Source organism: Grammomys surdaster, unplaced genomic scaffold, assembly GCF_004785775.1.
Source record: "Grammomys surdaster isolate TR1022 unplaced genomic scaffold, NIH_TR_1.0 362, whole genome shotgun sequence".
In the NCBI taxonomy this organism is placed as follows: Eukaryota; Metazoa; Chordata; class Mammalia; order Rodentia; family Muridae; genus Grammomys; species Grammomys surdaster.
The window spans coordinates 1,828,539-1,853,481 of NW_021604781.1; the positions used below are offsets into that span (position 1 = coordinate 1,828,539).

At 45.4% G+C, this 24,943-nt stretch overlaps 1 protein-coding gene across 6 annotated transcripts in view; it reads left to right on the forward strand.

Moving 5' to 3' along the window:
• Mtus2 (microtubule associated scaffold protein 2) overlaps positions 1 to 24,943 on the forward strand; it is a 353,199-nt gene that overhangs the window by 310,733 nt on the left and 17,523 nt on the right. For all 6 annotated transcript variants that reach the window (XM_028779761.1, XM_028779762.1, XM_028779763.1 and 3 more), the window contains 2 exons: positions 10,026 to 10,092; positions 20,538 to 20,752. In XM_028779761.1, coding sequence (XP_028635594.1) covers positions 10,026 to 10,092; positions 20,538 to 20,752 — 282 coding nt within the window. The remainder of the gene's footprint in view (positions 1 to 10,025; positions 10,093 to 20,537; positions 20,753 to 24,943) is intronic.

Genomic DNA, 24,943 nt, shown 5'->3' on the forward strand with positions numbered 1-24,943 from the left:
CTCAGGAGGCAGGGGCAGGGGCAGGGGCAGGTAGATCTCTGTGGTTTTATGGTCAGCCTAGTTTACCAAGCCAGTTGTAGGTTGGCCTGGACTACATAGTGCGGGGTGGGGGGGAGGGAGAGAGGGAGAGAGAGGGAGAGAGAGAGAGAGAGAGGGAGGGAGAGAGAGAGAGAGAGAGAGAGAGAGAGAGAGAGAGAGAGAGAGAGAGGAAGATATCAGATATTTTGTTTGAGGATAAGAGTTCTTAAAGTGAGTCTGCCCTTGTTTTCTGTTAGATCAAATTGCTAAAATAATAACCTTCCTTATATTACTATTGTATTTAAGGATTTTGAAAAATAATTTGTTGTTCATCTCTCTAGAAGCGTGACGTTTGAGGAGCTGCCGCTTGTTTTAGCTTTGAAACCCAAATTCAGTACTTCAGTTTTCTGTGATAAAAATGTAAAACGTTAAACTCCGTTAATAGACTTTTTCATTATTCTCACACCCATAATTCTTGATTTTTTTTCCCATGTTTCAGAATAGTTTTCCACCATAGGGTTTAATGGCTGCATATTTAGGTGCCTTTTAAAGTAATGAGGGATTCCTTTTAAAAATAAGAGCAGGCGTTGTTTTGTTGTTGCTTGCTTTTCAGTGTAACTTCACAAAAAAGTGTCCTCAAGTCCCTCCTTCACTCTATAGCTTTTGCTGCAAGCAGGGTGACTAGGAAAATTGGTATAGGATTTCATTCTGCCTCAGGCTTTGAGCTTTCACAGCTGGCTGTGAGTCTCAGTAAATCCCACAGTAAGCCCCGCCCTCTGTTAGTCTTCCCACAGTAAGCCCCGCCTTCTCTTGGTGCTCACCGTCCAGCATCAACACAGTTTGAAGTGTTAGGTGAAGTAAAAGTCATCAGAAAGTTTTCCTGATAGCTCCAGTCCAGCTTGTTGTCCCTCCAAACCTTTCCGACTTCATCACTTAACCATGAGAGAGGACATTTGAACTTAAGAGATAACAGTTTTTTCAGTTTGATTACACAGTAGCTAAGATGTTCTTTTTTAAAATAATGAGATCTGAAAGTAACTTTGTAAGTCATTTCCGAAAGGAGGGTAGAAAAGTAGCACCTGGAAATGTCTCTCTCCCATGATGCACCAGGAGAAACTGTGTAATCTTCCTAGAGAACAAAAGGAAAACAAAATAGCTAAGCAAAAAAGTATTTTTTAAAAACTATCCCTCTTGGGGCTGGAGAGGTGGCCCAGTGGTAGAGTACTGGCTGCTCTACAAAGGACCTGGGTTCAATTCCCAGCACCCACAGGGTGACACACAACCATCTGTGACTGTGGTTTCAGTAGATCCAGTGCCCTTTTCTGACCTCCTCAGGCACTGCACTGTACTGTACTGAACATGTATGCATACATACATACATACATACAGTTAAATACACACCCATGTGTGTAAAACAAAACTAAACAAGTCTTTCAGAGCTCTCCATGCCTGTTATCTTCCCGCTTACCTCAAACGATCCAATTAGCCGTCTGTATCACTGCTGTCCTCCATGCCTGGTTGCTGCAGACTAACAGAGAATGATTTAGAAACCTGACCAGCCTTTTACAGTTACTAATTCCCTTGTGCTTCCACATTTTCCCGAGAAATCACAGGTTGTATAGACACCCATGACACACACAGAGCAATTAAACACCAGTTACAGACTGGAGGATAATTAGATGAAGGTTCTGGCCACTGCTTGACTGGGAAACAAGCTGGGAAAGAATCTGGGCAGCTCCTGGGGGAATGGGGTGGAGTTTTTGACTTATGCATAAGGATGGGGTGGGGTTTTGTTAAACTGACATGGCGTAGGGATGGAGCTACAAGCAAAGAGTTCACCAGGAAAGTGCATTTGCTCGGTGTGATGAAGCACAAGAGGTTAGTTCTCACTTGCAGTAAACTCCGTGGAAAATACAATACAGAGATTGCAGAGAACTCTCCAGCCTGGAAGCCAGACTTAATTTTCTTAACTTGTATTAGTGGAAGAGTGTGGTTCTGCCAGGGTTTTGTTGCTGTTGTTTGGTTCTGGCTTTGGGTTTCATTTTATTTGGGGGAAGGCTGTGTTTGGTTTTGTTGTTCGTTTGCTTGCTTGTTTGTGTTTTTAGCAGAGATGCAATCTGACTGTGCTGCTCATACTTTGGGGAAGGTAGACTAAAGGAAGGAGAATCCACAAAGAGCCAAAAAGTGTCTTAAATTCAACACAAATGTACTTAAACTCTCTATGCTGGCTCCTTCTCTTTCTGCTGCTTGCACCCTAGGATGTTCCTGCCTTGCATGTTTGATTAACATTCCTGCTTCTTGGCCTCATCCGTCTCTGTTTCCAGTTGCTTGTTAGCCATCCAGATGTGGATACCCTTGTTATCTTCCTGCTAGGATGATACTCCCTCATTAGCCACCGTCTCCCGGGTAAACAAGATGTTTCTTTTAACTAGTGATTCTCCCAGCATGCACAGGGACAAAGACTGGACCGACCTTTTAAGTTCAGTCACTCCAGTTTCTTTTAATACAGGTTTGACTACTTTGTTGACACAATTAGACATCCGAGTGTATGGAAAGGTATTAAATACAAGCAGTACTTTGTGTTGAATGAGGTTGTTGATGTTGTTGTTGTTAAATTTCATTTCAGAGTAGAAAACTGGGTCGTTATACAAACACACTGTAGCTTTGTGTTAATTAGACACAGAGAAAGAAATGAGACTTATTGATTATCTCACATACTGTGTCAGCACTATCTTAAACCTGTAGCAGAAAGAAAACTAAAGATTGCCCCATAGCTCTAGGGATCCCATCCCAGATCTCTATTATAAATCTGGCCACATCTTTTTTTTTAATATTCACACTGAAAATGAATGGTCTGTGCACAGAAAGCCACGGAAATTACTGCAGAGATACACGTGATCTGTGACTGGCTCACCTGAAGATGCCAAGGAAAATCTCTCCCCAGTGTGACACATTTTACCAAGTTAAGCCAGACTTACGGGTATGAGGCAGTATTGTTTCAGGGGAGAGCTCCCAACTTCTTTGCAGCTTAGTGTGTAAGTGTGCCGTGTATGAAATTTAATTCACAGTAGAAAGGACCCAGTTATTTCCTCAAATACCAGAATACTAGGAAAGATCCCTCCCCTCTTTGTTCTCTGAGGCAGGGTCTTACTGTATAGCCCAAGCTGGACTGGAACCTGCAACATCTGCCTCTGCCTCCCAAATCCTGGGATTACAGGTATACCATTGTTCCTGAGTTGTCCTAGTTCTTGCTTAATTCCTTGGGAACATCGTGGTCCACGTCATATGGCTGATGCCTGTGATTAGCACTTATACAGATCAGGCTAGAACTATGGAGAAAGGCTGTGGAAATGGCTGAGTTAAAAGCACTTGGCCCTTCTTGCAGAAGACCTAGGTTTACTTCCCAGCACCTACTTCAGGTGGCTCACAACTGCTTGTGATTCCAGCTCCAGGGGATCTGATGCTTCTGGCCTCCGAAGGCACCTGCATTCACACACACGTATGCACACATGTACACATAAGTAAATATTATATAGGTATTTCATTTTTAAAAATATAGCAAAGATTATTAAGAGTCCTTGGGCATACACAGATAAACAGATAAATGGACACACACACACACACACTCAGGCTGCAATAAATTTTCATCATTTGTCCTCAGTATTTCTTACAGACAAACAAGAATTCTCCCAGTGAGTATCACAGAACAGGATCAGAAGTACAAAGAAAAAAGACTACGGATTCGTCTGGTAGGGTGACAAAGGTTCCCAGAAGCCCCTGGTGCCATTTTGTATCACTGTTTCTTTTGGCCTCTGCCTAAGATGTTCCTGTCACAGACCCTTTTTTGTTTCTCCTCTGGCCTCAGTTAAAATCTCCAAGACATCCTAACCTCCTGGGCTGTCTTATACTCTTCTGCAATTGCTAGTGTATTGGCATACACTGAGATACTGGTTTCTTGGAGGCCAAACTGCCATTTGCCTGGCACACAGTAGGCACACAGTAGTGTCTGGTAGTATATGGGCTTTCTATTTCTAGATTCACTGTAGATACTGGGATGCAACTTTAGTTTTATGGATTGGCTGCTCATTCAAGAAGGGACGGGGCTGGCCGATGCCTTAGTGTGGAGTCACACATGTGATGTTAACCAGGAGAGAAGTTTTCACTTCCTATTACCCCCAGGTCCATGAGGTAGTGTCAGCCATCTGAACAGATAACACCGGACTAAGCAGGTTAAGGTAACAGAGTGTGGCAGACTAGCTTGAGGCTTGGCCACTCGTCCAGTTGCTTGATGTTGCAGGAATGAGTGGTGTCTGTGCTCTACCAGGTGTATCTAGCTAGGAAAGAAAGACGGCCAAATTCTCAGGAGTCTGTGGCATGGGGAGCAAAGCCTTCAAAGACTGGCAGGCTCCAGGGGGCAGACCTTCTATGGCACCTATGTTCAGGAATGGAGAAGGAGGGTGAATTGGGTATTTCCTGGTCCCTGATCATCTTGGATTCTACATTTAAGATTACGTACCACACTGAATAACAGGAAAGCCAGGACTACGAAGGAGAGGTACGTAAGCAAATGAGAGATGGAGCTAAGAAGTGGTGAACACTGACTTGGAAAGAACAGGAGTGCCCCACAAGTTCCCATTTGAAGGGAAGCCTGTCTTAGACTAAACAGTCACCGGAGAGGAATGGCCTTCGTGGGCTCTGAAGTGCCTGGACTCTGTCACCAGGACAGTGTGGATGGTGATGCATCTATATTTAGCTCTCTTGAGTGAACACAGGCATTCGAGTGCTTGGCACCAGTTAGGAATTTTCCACACAATCCCCATTTAGGAATGTGCTAGTCTGACCCCCTCCTATCCCAATCCTCCCAGCTAGCCATCATCCAGGGAACGGTGTGAAGAGTAACTTGAAATCATGCAGAAGGACCCTTAAATCACCAGAGCCTAAGGACCCTCAAGATCAGGTCTTCTGCTGGCCTCTGTGGTTCCACAGTGGGTCGGGGAACATGCACAGCAAATTGAAAACCAGTGGAAGTGGTCCTTGGTGTTCACCTAGACAATGCTGGTTCTAAGTCACCTCGATTGACGCTGCCCACTGCAGCTGTCATGACGTCATTCTGGCTTGGCTTTCAGGAAACGCATAGTGGTTCACTTGGTGCATAAGTCAGAAGGGTTGATGTCATTTCAAAATCAAGCACTTAAGGAAAAAAGGATCTTACCAGAACAAGCAGAGCAGCCAGGTTGGCCTTGGCAAGCTAAGGCTGAGCAGAGCCAACATCTTCAGCAGGAATGTATCCAGGGACATCAGAACAGTCCGTCTAAAATTGACAGGGGAAAAGCAAATAGCTACCCTATCTAGAGTTATAAGCCCACAAGGCCGAGCTGAAGAGGCACCAAACACTGGAAATGTCTCAACATATAATCTGTAAGTTAATTTCAAGGACAAACACGGGTAGTACAAGCTGTCAGGATGGAGGTGGCGGTGAGGGGGTCAGGGGCTACAACTAGAGAATTTTTCACAGAGCCAGATCCAGTGGCAGCTGGCTGCCTCTCCTCCAGTCAGATGTGGGAAGTTACATGACCAAGAGTACTAGATCCAACCCATGTCCAACTTGGCTCTTGAGGTCACACCTATGTGGGGAGAGGTGGGGACAACCTTGGTGTGTGTTGTGTTTGATAATTGGGCCCTGGGTTGAAACACCTGGGTTTTCCATTTCTAAGGCAGCTGGTCCCTTCATCACAACCACAGAGTCCCTGTTGCCTCTCCATAAATAGAAAAAAGTCCAGGGCTCATTCACAGGTAAGCCTCGGAATCTGTAATTTCTACAACCATGTGGTAGTTGATCAACTCAGTCTATGCATCCAAAATCAATAATGAAAACACATGGTGTTTTGGTCTTTTGGTTGTTTTTTTTTTTTTTTTTTTTTACGATTGTTCCCTGAATAGTACAAAGTAGCAACTATTCACAATGAATTTACACCATATTCAAGACTAGAGCCAATGGAGAGGTGGTTTTAAAGTCTAGGACATTGATTCTCAGCCTGTGAGTCGAGACCCCTTTGGGGATTGCATGTCAGATATACCGCATATTATTTATTTTAGATTTCATAACAGTAGCAAATTATAGTTATGAAGTAGCAACAAGAATAAGTTTATGGTTGGGGGGTCACCACAACATGAGGAACTGAATTAAAGGGTCACAGCAGTAGGAATGTTGAGAACCCTGGCTCTAGGGAAATCGGAATGGGATCTCTGTGCACGTGGCATTGTTTTATATAAAGGACATGGATTTGGGTATCCTGGTTGGGAGGGTTCTTGTTATCAGCTCCTACAGATACAGAGGGATGGCAGTGTTTGAAGTAGAATGGGGAAAGGAGGCAATTATTCTATGCGAGGCTAATAGAAAATGTTTGGCAGAACTTAGCATCAGCAACCTTTATTGAAGAGCAAATAATCCCTATCTAGAACGTTTGAAAGCTTGGCTATTTTCCTTCTGGGGTCCATTTCCTTCCTGCCAGTCACCTGGAAGGTCCAGAGATGTTTGCTGTGTCTGGGGCATCCCACCACTGGACGATGTTGTATCCATCAGGCGCCTGCTACAGTGGGAAGCCGAGGAAAGCACTAGTTTTGGGTCTGAAGTTGGACCGGGTAGGTTTTGGCAGTTTGATCATTCGCTCGCTACCTGATGCTGTGTGAGTCATCATTGACAGGCGCCTTTCTCATGCTATCCCTTGACTGATGAGATGCACTTACGATCTGAGTTCTCTGGCTGGATTTGCAAAGCTATGGTTGTGACCTTTCCAAATTGTCCTTGACATAGTAGTTTTCTCACTAGTTTTCTTTTACAAAGCAACTACTGAAATGACCCCTCTCCAAAGTACTAGATTGGTACAAGATGGTTGTCAAGTGGCCACTATAGGTTACAGTTAGAACAAGTTTGTTTTTTTTTTGTTTTGGTTTTATTTTGTTTTGTTTTGTTTTTTTTTTTTTTTTAAAAAAAGTCCTGGTGCTAGAAAGATGGATCAGCAGTTAAGAGTATTGGCTGCTTTTCTAGAGGTCCTGAGTTCAATTCCCAGCATCCATATGGTAGCTTACAGCCATCTATAAAGGAGTCTGATGCTGTCTTCTGACATGCAGGTGTACTCATGCCAAAAACAAATATCCTGGGATCTGTTTGATAGTTACAAATAAAACCAAAGGAAACCATGGGTCTACAACACCACCTACCACTTATGCGAGCACTATCACTGTATTACATCTGCTAACTCGTTTAACCCCTGTTGCAACCCCATGAGGTAGCCATGGCATTTGAAGTGGAGTCTTCTGAGGACTAGGAAGTTGTACACTCTGTGGTATGATTGCTGCCTGAATTCAGAGAAAACAAAACTGCTGTGGGCTGAAGAAATGACCGAGTTTCATGAACGACCTGGAGAGCCTTCATTGATTTGTACTGATGTAGCAAAATGTCTCAAGCTACAGAAGTTTATGTCTCAGAGCTGTGAGTCTGGAAAACGACACAAAGACAGGGTTAGCAGCTGACAAGGGTCCACACTCTCAGAGATGGCCCCTTCTTCTCTTGATTATGGAAGAGGTATTGATACCTATGCCATGAACTTGCTGATGCTAAACAGTACTGGGCCACCAAGCTACTTCTCCAGCTTTCTACTTGTGACAACAGAGTCTCATTCAAGTAGAGCATTACCCTCGGATGAGCCGAGGCTCTCCCAGGAGCCCACAGTCAGCCCTTCCTACCTTAGTAGAGATCAGCGGTTCTCAACCTTCCTAATGCTGCAACCCATAGAGTTCCTCATGTTGTGGTGTCCGCCAACCATGACATTATTCTTGTTGCTACTTCACAACTGTAATTTTGCTACTGTAATGAATTGTAATATAATATTTGTGCTTTCCAATGGTCTCAGGTCCCTGTGAAAGGGTCATTGGACTCCCCAAAGGATCTTGACCCACAGGTTAAAAACCACTGGTCTAAATGCAGATCACTCACAAGCACAATTGTGCAAACTTCCTCTACTCCCACAGAACACAGGTCCGTGAGAGGCACTGTTCTGTTTCAGTTTTTGTTGTAATTAAAAAACAAACAAACAAAAAAACCACAAGCTACTGACTGAAACCAACTCGGGGAGGAAAAGGTTTAATTTGGCTTACACGGTCTTGTCATGGTCTGTTGTAGAGTGGATCTTTGGGAGTCCAGGAACTGAGACTTCTCATGAGCGTGTCTTTATTTGGAGATTGAACCAACCTGACCTGTGTGCATTATTAAACCTCACAGTACCTTAAATGGGATGAAGGCACCATCTTTTCCTTCTGTTTTCACTAGTTTTTCAGGTAGCCACTGTCCTGGTTGGCTCTCTGCTGCTGTGATAAACAATGTCCAGTAGTGACTGGAGGAGGACAGAGTTTATTTGGCCCACATGTCCCGATCGGTCACTCCATCACTGAGCAAAGTTAAGTCAGGAACCGTAGAGAAACACTGCGTATTGGCTTGTTCCCCACGGCCTGCTCAGTTTACAATCTCAGACAACACAAGACCATGTTTCCCAGGGACAGTACCACCTACAGTAGCCTAGGCCCTTCCACATCAATCAAGAGAATGTCCCCACAGACACACACAGTCTGAAGGAAATAATTCCCCAGTTGAGGTTCCTTCTTCCCAGATAACTCTAGTCAAGTTGACAGAAAAAAGTAACCACAAAAGCCAGGGTGGTCAGTAATGAAGGAGCATTGTACCAGCCTCCAACACTATAACTATAATTGACAAGATTAACTTAGAAACAGGAAAGAGTAGTTAGTGCTCACTTTCGGACGTCCTAATCTTCAATCAGATGGACCATTGCTTTGGACTCGGGAGGGCGTACTAGATGGCACCAGTGAGGACCTTGAGGCAGAAAAAACTGCTGCCTCATGGCCGGGAGGAGGAAGAAGCCAGGATTCCACAGGCTTCTTAAAGGGCGCACTCCCAGTGACTTACAGACTTCCCATGAGACCCCCCCCATCTCTTAAAGATTCATGGTACCTCCAGGTTGGGGGATCAAGCCTCTCTAACACATGAACCTTCGTAGGACATTGAACATGCAGGGTTTATATAGACAACATTCAATAACCACAAGGCCTCAAAGATACCTGTGTTAGGTGTTTGGTCTACATTTTAGCGAAAGAAAATCCCTCTGGAACTCAGTTTGCATTGTGTGTACGTTCTGTTGATTGGTGGGACTTTATCTAAAGAGTTCACATCTCCAATTTATGAGTAGTATTTCCTTATTATTAGCAGTGAAATCTGAAGACTCCATCTGTGGTGACTCGTAAATGCAGATTGCATATGTAGTATGTCTTCATGTTCTTAACTATTTTATGTCACAGGATATAATTGATATAAAAACAAGCAGTCATTGAGTTACAAGTAGCTTTTTTGCTCTAAATAATACTTCTAGCATACAGTACCTCCTATTACCTCTAGCAATGCCCAGAGTGGATCAAAACTCATAGAAACCTTGCTGTCAGATGTTATGACAGACAGAAATGTTTCACACCAAGGCTTCTGCCCTGATTTTCATTATTCATTAGATAATTAACCAGTAATGAACAAAAGAGTAAACTTAAGGGAATAATTGCATGTGTGAAAAACAAGCATGTGTGGATATATATTATGATGTGCTTTTTCATGAGGAAGAATCGCTTACTATCATAAAAAATCAAGTGGGAATCTGTAGTGTATAGTAATGTATACTAGTACATTCATGTGAAGTACACAGACATAGTTAGAATTATTCCAGGATGTTGTAACAGTGTGATTCAGAGAAAAGATGGCTGTGGGTGTTATTGTATATTAATGACACAAATGGATGCGTCTGGCTTGGTTCTGTTATGTTTTATATAAGGAATATGGTTCTCACCTTCAGGGCTAGACTTACTTGGTTAAAGTGATTTATTTATTAAACATGTGATTATGCTTTTGTAGCACAAAACTAGGCGAATCTTATTGTCTTTTTTTTTTTCAGAGCGAAAGGGCCCTTGCGAAAGAAAAAGAGCTGTCAATTGAACTTGCCAACATCAGGGATGAAGTTGGTAAGTAAGGCACCTACCACGAAGACCATTTACCACTCTAGATGTGGCGGGACCTGGGAGAAAGAAACCTAAAATTGAAGCAGTCCATTCAATAGCTGGCTTTATTCAGAACATCAGACAATTTATACTCTGAGGGTTAAAAAAAGTCACATGTATAAACTCATGAGTTCAAGCTATATATAATCACAAGGACAAGCTGCAGATGTCAAAAACATGTTTTTTTCATAAAGACATATGAACAAATACTATCCAGTTGTAATGAATAATCTAAAGTAAACTCACTCCTATCTGCTACACCTGGGAGGAGCAGGAAAGCAGGCCAAGAACAATTCACGTTTCTTGAAGAAACTGAAGTCACAAGACTCTTGTCTTGTTTTCCCACAAGCACTCAGAATTCCCCCTCGAAGGACTCTATTCTTGGACTGCGTTCTGACAAAGACTAAGAAGAATGTCTTTCTCCCCCCCCCAGCCCCCTGATATCTTGAAGGTGTAACAAAAGCCACTGTGTTTCCTGTAATAAGCCAAATCAAACCTGTCTAGACCAGTGAAGCAAGCATCCTTCCAGCACAGTGGTAGACCGCTAGAGACTCACAGGGAACCATAATTCTTACAGGTCTGTTGTTACAGAGACAGCTTCTCAAAGTTAGCATTGAGACTAATCAGGTCTTGACTGTTCTTCACAGATGGCCGCACACACATCAGTCTCTATCATGGGCTGTGACAAGTGTCCCTCCCTCTAGGCACCTCCAGAGCTGAGCTATTCTGGGTTATATGAAATGCCTGTTACGTGGCTTCCTATAGCTATGTGCACTTTGCCATGAGAACACCGTCATCCCAAAAAGGGTTGGATCGAAATCATGAGGGATCATATTGAAATGTGTAATCTTTAGCTCATGGGATGGTCTAGTACATTCAGAGACTTTGCCAAAATAAGGACAATCCCCAGGCCCCTGGGAAGTGATAGGAGGCAGGCTTCCCTCTAGGGAAGGTACTGACAAACGGTACTCTCCACCATTCCTTTTACTTCGTTTTTCTCCAAAACTAGGGGTTAACTGAGTGCTTTGTTAATGCTAAGCAGCCACTAGACCACTAAGCTATAGACATTGTAAAAATGTTTTATCTGAGACATGTTCCCATTGAGTTTCCATTAAGTTACCCAGGCTGATCTTGAACTTACTCTGCAGCCCAGACTGGCCTGAAATGAGTGACTGTTTTACCTCAGTTTTCCGAGCTACTAGACTTACAGGCCAGTGTCACGAGGCCCTCCTACGCACTCCCTTCTTGATGCAGACCCACTATTCCATGTCCCCAGAAACGAGTTAGCAAAGTCTAGACATGGCCTTTTCCCATTGGCCTGTTGTTCTGTTACAAGCCAGCATTCCCCTCTACCTCTTGTGACCTTGGAAGCCCGTCTGCCTGTGCAGGCGTGATTTCCTCCACTAAGTAAAAGAACTTGACCCATCAGGCCATCCTTGGCAGGTGGCTGGTCACACAGATTGTCTGGGGCAGTCTAGCCTTTTCTAGGAGCCATGGATTCTCAGGTGAGCAGGGACGGACAGGGTAGTAGGCCTCAGCCGTAGCTTTCCCATTCTCCTTTTTATTGTATTATCTCTCTTCTGTGAGCTCTGTGGCTTCCTTTCTCATTGAAATGGCTCAGAAGTGGTTATTTCTCCTCTCCAAAGACAGCTGGACCCTTTGATAACATGACAAATAGCACTGTTCTATGCTTATGTTACCTCCATGGGACCCACAGCAGCTGGGTTCCCCACCCCAAGAGCTGGAGGACTAACCCAGACATACGTTTAACTGAGCAAGGCCAGCAAGGCCAGCCCTGGCTAACCTTGTGAGGGATACTCCCAAGAACCTGAGGCTCATGGGATTGGTACTGAAGCTGTTAGACAAGCAGCCACCAAAGAAGGAAAAGTGACAGTCTCCCTGTTCCCTTCAGGCTCCCTGCTGAAAAAATGTCACCCTCTGATTTTGTTGTCACCGTTTCCATGGAGATTGAATCTCTTTCCTTGAAGTCATCAACTTCGCTTCCAATTTGCTACTACAGGGTCTTACTGCATAGACTATCAGCTGCAGCCCCTGCATGGGCAACAGAGGGTGCCCTTGCTCTGGTCAAGAGCTGGTTTTATTACCCATTGAAGAGGTATTGTTGGGCACTCCCTGAAGGAGCCCTGGGCTCCCCAGATGACAGTTACTGTTGTGCTGACACTTCCGAGAGACCTCCCCACAGGTGACCTGCCATGGTCTCTAAAAGAACATTCTTCCATGGCCAGATCGAGTCTACATTATCAAAAGGCATTTCTTCTCCAACTCTAACTGCCAAGATTTCCCTCCTCCACGTCACTCAGCCCCTGAGCCCCTGAGTCTGGGCCACCCTGTCCTGCAGGCCAGTTCCCGGGTGACAGGGCATGAGGACAGCTGCAAACCTTCAATCGCAACCCAGTCTCCCAAGATAATTCCTTACTAGGTATGGTGGAGGCAACTCGGGTAGATAGAGATAGGGATAGAGTTTCAGAAAGTTCTGATTCATAGAACTCAAATAGATCCTTCACAGTGACACTTGGCAAGCAGACATGACTTAAATGAAACTTTGTGTGTCCTAATGACTCACTGGCCTCCTTTAAACAGTCGTAGTTACTTGGGAGAGAGATGTTTGGGCTGTTGGTGGGCCAGTTTTCCAACCTTACAGTCAAGTTGGATAATACCACACCCTCTGGGCCCTCTTTCGCAGTGATTATCACTGTGTGCTTTTTATCAGAGAAACAGCTGAACCCAGGGCTCACAAGATACGCTATCATGGAGAAGTGTGAAGTATGACTAGTGCCAGGCAGATGTCAGGGAACAAACAAGTGTTTCCCAACACTGAGGTGACCTTAGAGCTTTGAAGAGATCCTACAGGGCCCCTCGGTTGGCTGCAGTAGCTCACTGGCAGGCTTAGCACCACTCCCCTCCCTGGCTAAGAGGTTGGAGTATGAAGATGGATCTTTGGGAATCCAGGAACTGAAGTTACTGATAAACCCTTCTTCATTCAGAGTGGACCAGCCTGACCAGTGTGCAATGTACCTTGAAGTTTCCTTAAATGAAATGCAAACAAACAAACTTAAAAAACTTGCCTCCCCTGACCTCTATTTGTGCTAGGTTTTACAAATAGCCACCATCCTGGTTGACTTTCTGTTGCTGTGATAAACGCCATAACCAAAAGCAAACTGAGAAGGAGAGGGCTTGTTACATCTTCCAGCTTATAGCCCTTCACTGAGAGAAGTCAGGGCAGGAACTCAAGGCAAGAACCAAAGCAGAGCCCATGGAGAACTATTGCTCACTGATTTGTTTCCAGGATTATGTTTGGTACCTTTCTTATACAGCTTAGGTCTGTCTGCCTAAGGATGGCACCGCCCACAGTGGGCTAGGCACTCCTATGTCAGTCATTAATCAAGAAAATGCCCACAGGCCAGTCTGATGAAGGCATTTTCTCAGTTTTCCCTTCCCAGATGACTCTAGCTCATACCAAATTTACAAAATAAACAACTTCCCTAGTCAGTAAGCTGTTAGGACACACACCATGAACAGACACACACTATCCTTAGGTGTGAGGAAAACTCTGTGGGATTTGATTCTCTGTGGAGTTTCCATGTAAATGATATCAAGCTGGTACCCCAAGATTTGGAAGCCAGGCTGTGAATGTGCTTCTCATGAGTATGTTTGCGCTGGTTCCAGACACTGGGAGTTCTGGTGACTAGTAGGAAGAGTTGGCTTGACCTCTGACCCTCAGATTCTTCTTCATCAGCCAGTTCCAGAAGCTGCTGATGAGGAGCTCTGCTGAGGCACAGCAGCTAGTACATAATGACAGAGAGCAGAGATCTCCTCTGCAGGTCGAATGTCTCCCCAGAGAGTCTGGCCTCCCATGAGCAGGCTTTGGGTTGAGGGCAGGCCATCTGATGCGCTTGGATTGGGCGTGCCACCGCCTTTAGCAATCTCCGGAAATGTCTAAATGCAGCCGGATTTGTACTCAGTTTAGGTTTAGGTTTAAGTCACTTGATTTCTGCATTAGTGCTAAGAATAGAAGCAGGATTCATCTGCCAAATAGGAGGGAAAACAAACCCTGTATGAGACAAAGCACAAGTCCCTGGGAGCACTGTGCTGGTCCATTCACCCCAGCACATCCCAGGGGACACTTTGCTCCCTGGGCAAATTCTCACTCCACTGTGGAGATCGCCTTTGTGACAGAAGAAAGGCAGAGGGGAATGAGGGGATCCGTTGTCAGCCCATAAACTCTAGCTCTGTGGTCTGCAGTTACTCCCACTTTAAAAAGAAAGCAAAGCCTTCAGACATGACTCCTGAAGGGACCAGGGCCCTCAGTAGCAGCCATGTCGTTCTTTATGTTATTTATACTACTTATTCGTTGGGTCCTACGGAGTCACAGGAGGCGGAGACCAGAAAGAAAGACAGGGGGCTGGGGAGGTGACATTTCTAAAAATGCCGACTTTGCCAAAAAGTGAGAATAGCTCAAATGTTACAGATTCTAGGATAGGATTGGCCATCCGCAATCACTCCTGAAATTTCTGTCCCAAATTCTACCAGTAGCTGTTAATAAGCCCCCATCTGCCACCCTCAGCCTTGGTTTGACACCCTGACAGAATCAGCATTTCTGCGTGGTTCTCTGCTCTAATGCCTGGAATCACCTGTCATGTCTCTCTGGGCAGCAGAAACAGAGTATTAGAGAACAAGTCCTGGGTAGGTTTTTAATCTCGCAGATGTGTATTATGGGCAGTGAATGTTGACAGTCAATCAGCACCCTGAAGAAGTCAGTTTTGATCTGAATCTGAACTAGGTGGAGGAGTGTTTGGGGCAGTGGGGGAGATGTAGTTGGGTATTCCCTACTGTAGCTTAAGGGAGGACCCCCACTCGCATGAAGAATCCCAAGATGTGTGGCTGAGTATGGGTACGTGCACATGAGGGCGGATGCCCACAGATGTCAAAGGCATCCTATCCAGTTCCCCATAGAGCAATTGTAAGCTACCTAACAAGGGTGCTGGAAGCTGAACTAAGGTCCTTTGCACGCCATCTTACCAGCCCCTTAACAACATACTTCCAGAGAGCATGTCGGTCAAGGGAGACAAAAAGTAATTTAGAAAGTAAAAACAGAACACATCAAAATTTGTGTTGCAGAATTCTCCAGTCAGCATAATTGAATCTTCCCATTCAATCTGCCCCCACAAAATTTGGGAAGACACCTAAAATATACTAACCGCTCCGTAAGTAATCAGAGGGTGGTATGGGGAGTGTGTTTTGCTCCCAAAGGTCTTGTCTGCTGTCTGCAATTTGAGCTTGTTGATAGAGCTTCAGAAAGACAAAGGCTGCACCCTTGCAGGCTGCACCGCCCAGCGTGACAAGGTCTGGGAATCCTGCCCCTCTTACAGGAAAATGAGATGGGAAAAATTCAAATCAATGACCTCAGCCACTCCGATTAAATTTTATTCTAGGAAATGTCATTTCCAAAGTCATTTTGGTTTCTCTCCCAAACAGGTGCTTCCCCATGCACAGTTATATTGAACTTACCAATTCCCATTATATGCGCCAGAGACGTGGTTGCCATGGAAAACACATTACGGCTTCTATCACACACACACACACACACACACGCACCACTATACTATTTTTTAGACACTGATTTATTCCATGTGGCAGCACATCCTTTCTGATATTTATAAAATCCTGTTACATCTCTATGTTTAACACATCTTCTGTGGAGATGTTCATGGTATGAGAGGGATTCATCACCTGGACTCCATGTGGTCCTGCTTTTCTCCTTAGTTATCCTTCTTCCTAGCCTCACATTCTAAAGCTCTTCAGCTGCACCTTGTACTTGACCTTAGTGAAGGGTGGCTTTGATCCAGCTAGACGCCATGCTGGATGTCAGCAATCTGAGTCCATTCATCCTACTTTTCTGTGGATGTGATTAAAGACTGGCCAAAACAATTTGGGGAGGAGAGAGTTGATCTGGCTTATACTTCCTGATTCCAGCCAAGGCAGGAGCTCAAGCAGGAGCCTAGAGGGGGGATCTGAATGGTTCTCACTGTCTTGCTCCCCATGGCTTGCTCAGTTTGCTTTTTTATAAGCCCAGGCCCACCTGCATTAGGGATGGCACCGCCCACAGTGGGCCTATTCCTCCCCCATCAATTATGAAGCAAGAAAATGCCTCAAAGATTTCCCACATGTCAGTTTGATGGAGGCAGTTCTTCAACTGAGATGCTAGATTCCAAAATGACTCCATCCTTGTGTCAAATTGACAGAACAAAACAACCAAACAAAAATCAGCACACAACTAAATCCTGGTCCCACCCCCCATAAGATGTCTCATTTGACAGTTAGAGCTTCTCAGTGTCAATTTGGTCACTGTGACTGGAAGTTAGAGCCATTTGCATGTTGGCAGGAAGTGGGTTTCCCAGAAGAACCCCCCACAATGATGACTGCAGTAGGGGGCTGTTCTGTTTAGTCTTGCAGTCTGGATGTGAATCCACCAGCCAGAACAGTCACCATCTGAAGATGAGTGTGCCCCAGGCATCGTGACTGAGAGGGTTCATTGAATACCTTTGCCCCAGGCTTGCTACCCAGGAGAAAGTCTATCTTGTTCAGCAGCGTTCCCTGCACTCTGCAAGAAGTAGCATCCTGGCTTTGTTTAAATTAAGAGGCGCTATTGCTCTAAGTGAGGGATCCTGGCAGCCCAGTGGAAGTTCAGACAGGGTATTGAGTGGACATTTCTGTTAGGATGAATAATGTTAATATTGGTCAGACTGTTGGTTGTAAAAAAAATGTACACACTCAGGGCTGGAGAGATGACTCAGCTGTGAAAAACATGCACTGTTCTTACAGAGGGCCACAGCTAGATTCCCAGCACCCATATGGTACCTCACAACCAGCTTCAGCTGCAGGGGATCAGACACACTCACACACACACAGAGTTAGAAGTAAAAATAAATCTCTAAAGATTGACAATATGTATTAAATCATATATGCATATATATAATTAATTATAAGAACCAATTGTATACATATATACCCCTACCCAACATAACGTGTATGCACACATGTCCACTCGAGCTGTTGTTAACTGCCTGGATACCTGGATACCTTGTTTCTTCCATGTATGTGTCTAACGGAACTGTTAGGGAACTGTTCTATGTGGTCTGCTTTGTTCTTTGATATGTTTGAAGGGATAGGGACGTTTTGCTTAGTTGATGGGGAAATTTGTGCCTCTCAGGTAAAACTAGGTTTTGCAGATTTAAAAATGCAAATCCTTCATTCCATGGAAAACGAAAGACAGTAAACATACAGAAACACATGCACACACACACACGCACACACGAATGCACACACACGCCTCATGTCAGAGAGGAGTTTCCCAAGCCCCATGCTGTACTTTGAACTGACCAGCCTGGAAAAACGAGCAAGACTGAGAGCCTGTTACCTTCAATAAACAGTAATATACTCTCTAGCAACTGCTCAGCCTCCTTGAGCACCTAGTGTAAATTGGGAGTGGGTCCACGGGAGCCATGGGGTAGACTAAATTGGTGGCATATGGTGGAGTAGGGGCTCTGTAAACTGTGAAGCATTGCGAATGACTGTGTCTTAGTTAACTTCTGTCTTAGTGAGGGTTTTACTGCTGTGAACGGACACCATGAGCAAGGCAACTCTTATAAGGACAACATTTAATTGGGGCTGGCTTACAGGTTCAGAGGGTCAGTCCATTATCATCAAGGCAGGAACATGGCAGGATCCAGGCAGATGTGGAGCTGAGAGTTTTACATCTTCATCTGAAGGCTGCTAACAGAATACTGGCTTCCAGGCAGCTAGGATGAGGGTCGTAAAGCCCACGCCCAGAGCGACACACCTACTCCAGCAAGGCCACACCTCCTATAGTTTCACTCCCTGGGCCAAGCATATACAAACCATTGCAGACTGGATCCAGGAAGCTTGTTTTCTAAAACCCAGTGGGTACATTCTATCTGGACATGGATATGACCTGGGTCATTTACAGAGCAAATCATCATGGTTAAATAATCAAACACTTCTGCCACACAGAACCATTGGCTGCCCTTCCAAAGAATCTGGGCACAGAAAGTCCTAGGGAGTTAGTTATGTATTGTTGATGCCATCAAGATGCCTTTAAAAGGCCGGACACACACATTAAATGGACAAGGTGAAGGAGCAGGCTCCATGAAGAGACAGACATCTGTAAAAACCCTTCCTGAGTGTGCATGTTGTGTTACCAGTTCTTATCAGCATAGTTTCTCTTTTCAGAAGCGTAAAGCCACCTTGAATCAGTTTCCTTCTTCCCCCTTTGCCTGTGAATCATGTCTGTAACCTCCCTGTCCTACACCATAGTTACTGTCTCTCACAGGACGGGTCACCATCCACTCATTCCCTTGTTCCTCTTAAAGAATACATTAAGCGGCACAAAGCATTCATGACTATCGAGAGACTTTAAGTGAATTTGGGTTTTTATCTTTATGTCTGCTCTTTCATATATCTCTTTATCCCTCTTTTTCTGAAATACAAGAACAACAGGCTTGTTACTGTTCCACCAGCATCTCTGAGACGCAGGTCCCATAAGTGGATAATGTGTTTCTCTGTGATTGAAGCTTTCTCTCCTTGGGGGTGTTTTTGCAAGGAAATTCTAACAAAATGGCACACCTAGGACTGGAAAGACAGCTCAGCTGTTAAGAGCACTGACTGCTCTTGCAGAGGACCTGGGTTCATTTCCCTGTGCCCACATGACAGCTCATAACTTTCTGTAACTAGCTCTAGGGGACCGGATGCCTCTTCTGGCTTCTGCAAGCCCCAGGCACTCAGTGTTACACAGACATACATGCAGGAAAAACACCTATACCCATGAAAGTTGTAAAGTGGAAATGAACAAATAAAGCAAAATGTCTTCTTCTATAGTGAGTATAACGCAAAGCTCTGGGATGACCCAGCTCATGATGAGAGCCACATGATGCCAAGACAGGAAGGGGAGGTCAGATACAGCTTTCAGTGACACCTGGTGACTGGCTTCTGCCACCTCCTAAAGACTCTACAGCCTTCCAAAATAGCATAACTAGACAGAGAATACTATGCAAAACCTGAGCCTGTGGGAGATATTTCTGATACAAACCATGACAAGGTCTGAACGTGCAGTGCACCCGATGTCCCTCTTTGACTGATATTAAGCTCAGAGGACTCAGATGAGTTTGAGAGGCTGATGTTGCCCAAGCCTGGTCTTGCCTCGGAGACATTGTGATGGAGGTTGTCCGAGCTCCTGGCTCTGCCATAGAGGACCTGGCCTTCACCTTGGACTAGTTAGTTACACTTCCTGCTCTTTGCTAACTACTCGACACATAGTAGGGCTGTTGGGAACAGCAATCTGTATCTAGGTGAGACAAGAATACAAGTGTCAACTCCTATTTTCTCAGAGTCAGCTTTCATGCAGCCACAGTGCTCTAGAATTGCTACTGGGTGTGTCTGCCATGTGACAGGACAGGCTGGCTGCTGGTAGCTTATTCTCCCTCTGTGAACATCTCAGACTCCGCTTTCAGCCATTCCTTTTACTTTACCTCAACATTTTCACCAAAAGGAATTGTCCTCATCAGGCAGTGTGTTCCCCCATCCCCTCAGAACATTTTCAAGCACCATGCTGCCCCCTGCTGGTCACAGATTAATTAATCACTGACTGATAGTTAAAGCATCAACCACTGGATGGAGACACCCATAGTCTTAAAAGTCATGGAATTTCCAGTCCCAGGAATTCATTTTAATGAAAAGTGACCTGGCACATGAGTGTCCATGCTTGTTTTATTATATTTATATTGTTTGTACCAGCAAGTCTTGGAAATAAATGTCGGTAGGAAAACATTGAATCTCGGCTGGGGCAATTTCCACAGCTTTGAGCACTGGGTGGCACCATTGTGTCACGGATCTCCTGAGTGACCTGGCCTTGTGGGTAAGCAGCTCATACACACTAGGGAATTGAGACACAGTGGGACAGCCAATGAACATCTTAATGGTTCAGGTGAAGAGTCTTTTATGACAATATATTGTACTAAACTAGGTTTTGAGGTGTCTGTAGTTTATTAATTTCTCTGTTTACTTGTTTTTGAGACAGGGCCTCACTATGTAGCCCTGGATGGTGTGGAATTTGTTATGTAAATGAAGCTGGCCTCAAACTCGCGGAGATCCCCTGCCTACGGCTTATTTTATTTGTTTACTTCTTTAATCAGATTTTGGTGCTGGGAGGGCCTCATGCATGCCAAGCCAAGCACTCTACCGCTGAGTTACTCTCTTGGCCCAGTGGTTCCTATTTCAGTTTTATTTTTGAAAGCTTCAGGAGGGCTTGTGGTGGGTGATCACAGCGTCTGCCCCCCACAGTGCTGAAGGAAGCTTCTCTGTGTTCCCTGCAGCCTTCAACACCGCCAAGTGTGAGAAGCTGCAGAAGGAGAAGGAGGCGCTGGAGCGGCGGTTCGAGGAGGAGCTGAGGAGGTTGGGCTGGCAGCAGCAGGCCGAGGTGCAGGAGCTGCAGGAGCGGCTGCAGCAGCAGTTCCAGGCCGAGAGCGCACGTTTGCAGGCGGAGCACCAGGACCAGCTGCTGCGCATGCGCTGCCAGCACCAGGAGCAGGTGAGCAGAGCCTGGGTCACTTGAGGAATCAGGCTTGGGGTTAAGCTCACTCACCAGCCTCATTCTGGCTCTCTCTGCACCCTGTGCCTGGAATGCTTGCCCTGCAGATCTCTCATCCTTCCGGATCCGGTCAAGATTATCTTCTCAGTGAGAACTTACCTAAGATTGCAGTTTTATCCTTGCCCCTTACCTGTCATCTGTTCTTCGTGTATTCTTTACGGACAGAGGAGCTACGCAAACATGCACGTGGGCCTAGCTCTGTACCAGCCACTACCTTGAATGCGTAATGTATCCCGACTCCATTACCCTTCCAGATGGCCATTCCTATCCCCTTCTTATAGGTAAGAAGACAGAACCTTAAGGTTAAGTAAGCCACTGGAATTCTGTTGCATGAAGCATGAGCAGGAGACCCTTGTCTTCCTTGAGGAGTGCATTGCTGTGACTCTTCAAACTCTCTTTCTCCATTTTTTAAAAAAAATCCATCCTTGCCAGGTGAGTGGCAGGCACAGCACACCACCACCACCACCACCACCACCACCACGAGGAGTTTGAACAGGTAGAGATCATTCAGCCTGCCACTTTGTAGTACATCTCCTTAACCACCCAGCCACCCAGCCAGCTCCACCCTCCCTGCAGCAGATGATAGTCTACACAAACAGAATGAGGCCCCGGGGTGGGGGGAACTCGGTCTCTGATATAGGAGATCCTGTGCTGAGTAGAGATGATGTAGGGGAGATGGGGTCCTCGTGGCCACCCACCTCTCAAGCTGAAGAAAAGGCCACACTGGGAAAGAGACGGAGTCCACTTGGAAGCTCCAATACAGTCTGCTGCCTGCCCTGGGCTAGCGTCTAGGAAATAGGCAGGGTGATGTGGGGGTGGGGGTGGGGTGCTCCTGGCTGTTAGAAAAAGAAGCTAGCAGAAGGGTGTTGGAGGGTGTAAGCTCAGGCTGGCTCCCTCTGCCTCCTCTAATGAGGACGCATGTCTGGGATGGGGTTAAATGGGGGTTTAATTTGGTTTGAGTTTAATGAGAAAATATAAGCACGTGATGCCCCATTCAAAATACATCTTCTCTAAGCAAATTGCCAAAGCTCTAGTTAATTGCGTCTGGCAGGTGGCTAAAATGTAAGGCCTGTAACTCCATCTTTGCTCATCTGAGAGACAGCTTTCCACCCTTGGTGCCTCTGCACCCAGCCCTGCTGAGTAGCAAGCCGACTCCAGCATGGAATCCTGCTCCAGGAAACAGTCGTTTTGTCAAACAAGTGGGGCTGTTTGATGGGCAAACTGACAGCCTCCTCCATGGAAGAGCCAGAATCCTATCTCTGCGGAGGGGGGCAGAAGGTAGTATGCTGTGGTCTAAGGGGCTGTACCCGAGGTTCCAGCCAAACGAGAATGATCGTCAAGCAGAAGCTTGTTAAATTAGTTATTCTTTCTGTTGCTATGATGAAATACCATGACAAAAGCAAACAAATGAAACACACAAAACACAGCTTATGGAAGGCAAATTTTACTTTGGCTTATGGTACCAGAGAATCTTATGGCAAAAGAGGCACATAGCAAATAGCAGGCAGGATGGAAGGCGTTGGGAGCTGAAAGCTCACATCCTTAGCTGTACCCATGAAACGGAGAGTGAGCTGGAAATAAGGCAAAGCTGCAGACGCTCAAAGCCCCACCCCCAGTGACGTACATCCTCCAGCAAGGCTCCACCCCTAACCCTCCTCAAACACTTCCGCCAACCCAGGGCTAAGCACTTAAATATGTGAGCCTATGGGAGACATTTCTCCTTCAAACCACCGCACTTGCCACAGACAATGGAAGAAGACCTTTTCCTCTGATTTTGTCATCTATAATACATTAAATCATCTTTTGTTTCCTATGGGAAAACTGGTCCAAACCCATGCAAATATCTTCAGAGGATTTTGACATCTCAGACTGAGCAGTCCTAGTGGTTGCTTCGTTTCTGTGAGCCCCTGTCCAGAGGAGCCTGGTACCACAGCAAGAGAAGCCAAAGAGATTACTCACTGGCAGGAGAGAGAATGCACCCCTTCCTACCCGAGGGGGGAGGTGTTCTTTAAAAACACAAAGAGACATGAAACCTAAATTACTGGAAAGCAAGGGTTTCTTCAAACTGTAGCTCACAGGCTCCCATTGGTTTCTTTCTGATTATAATGGTCATCCCTTTAACTCCATATGGCTCGTTGGAGTTTGGAGGTCAATATTTCATTCATAAAAGCACCTCCCAGAGGCTGAGATGGACACGGCATGCTCTGACATCAGCCTTATCATATTGAACACAGTAGTCCCTCAGCACGAAATCAGAGACCTGCCAACCAGCATACACCTCGGCTGCAGACATGATGTTCTATTGCCAATTGGGCTGTAGTTAACGCCAGGGACAGATGGATTCTTCTGGCATTTAGTCTCTGTCTAGCTCTCTTTTCTGAAACTCCCCATAGAAATTTGTGTGAGAGACTAAATCCTACCAAGGACCAGTGAAAGGCATTTCATTTACACTGGGTCGAATAAATACCACGGCCTTAGATAATAATGCAGCTCTTATTTTACAGACAGTGCTGTAGGTTTAACCGACAGTTCTAGTGGAGCAGAAAGGAAAGGTTTTTCCTTTTTTAAAGATTTAATTTTTTTGCAGGGCAGTGGTGGCACACACCTTTAATCCCAGTACTTGGGAGGCAGAGGCAGGTAGATTTCTGAGTTCGAGCCCAGCCTGGTCTACAGAGTGAGTTCCAGGACAGCCAGGGCTACACAGAGAAACCCTGTCTCGGAAAACCAAAAAAAAAAGAAAAGAAAAGAAAAATAATTCAATTTTTTGATGTGTATATGTGTGAGCCTAAGTGTATGTGTGCACTATTGTACATACTGATATCTGCAGAGACCAGGGGAGGCATCTGATTCCCTAGAATTGAAGGTATAGGCAGTTGTGAACAGCCTGGTGTGGGTGCTGGACAGTGAACCAAAGACCTCTGCAAGAGCAGGAAATATTCTTACGAACTGAGCTGTCTCTCTGACCCCTTCTGTTTTAACCAATTTTTTCTCTCCAGACTGAAAAGTTTTAGACAAAAATTCCACTAGAACCTCACATGACTAGGAACTGGGAAGTTGAACACTGTTCTTCTGCTCTGCTTCTCCTCAGGGTCGATTCTTAGCACTGAGCCCTGAGCGATTCAAGGTGCAGTTCACTTTAAGCAAGAATGCTGTCCACAGAGAGACATGGACTTGTTGGTTCCAAGTCCACGCTATCACAGACATTGCTGTGGGCTCTTTGTTGGCCTTGTCCAGTGATTTCCCTCTTGTAAAAGGTGACAGAGAAAGAGAGAGAGAAAGAGAGAGAGAGAGAGAGAGAGAGAGAGAGAGAGAGTAGAGAAGTGGTTTTCAACCTATCAGTCATGACCCTTTGGGAGTTGAAGAACTTTTTCCCAGGGGTCACATATCAGGTATCCTGCATTTCAGATATTTACATTATGGTTCATAATAGTAGCAAAATTATACTTATGAAGTAACAACAAAATAATGTCATGGTTGGGGGCCCCCACAGCATGAGGAACTGTATCAAGAAGGTTGAGAACCGCTGTAGTATTTGCCAAGCATAAACAAAGCTGATTTGTTCCCAGCACTGGAGGAGGGAGGCGAGGGATAGATGTGTGTGTGGGGGGGAGAGATGAGAAATAAAGTTTCCCACAAAATGAGATTATTCCCATTAGGAATCAACCCCTCATTGTTACTGTTGGGATTCTAAATGTCTCCCAGTGCCTCCTATGTCAAACACTTGTTTGGAGCTGGTGGCGGGTTTTGAGAAGGGGTGGGAGGGGATTAAGAGCTCTGGCTGCTCTTGCAGAGGACCTGAGTTCCACCCCCACCACCCAGATCAGGCACTTATACCACATGTAATTCCAGCTCCGGGTGACCAATGCCTCCTTCTGCTTATACCCACACAGAGACACATACATACAAATAAAAATAAAATAAATGTGGGCTGGGGAGATGGCTTAGTGGTTAAGAGCACTGGCTGCTCTTCCCAAGAACCTTTTTCCGTTCCCAACACCCACATGGTGGCTCACATCCATCTGTAACTCCAGTTCCAGGGGATCAGACGCCCTCTTCCGGCCTCCACAGGCACTGCATGTATACAGTGCACAGACATGCATGCGAGCAAACACCATGCACATTATACATACA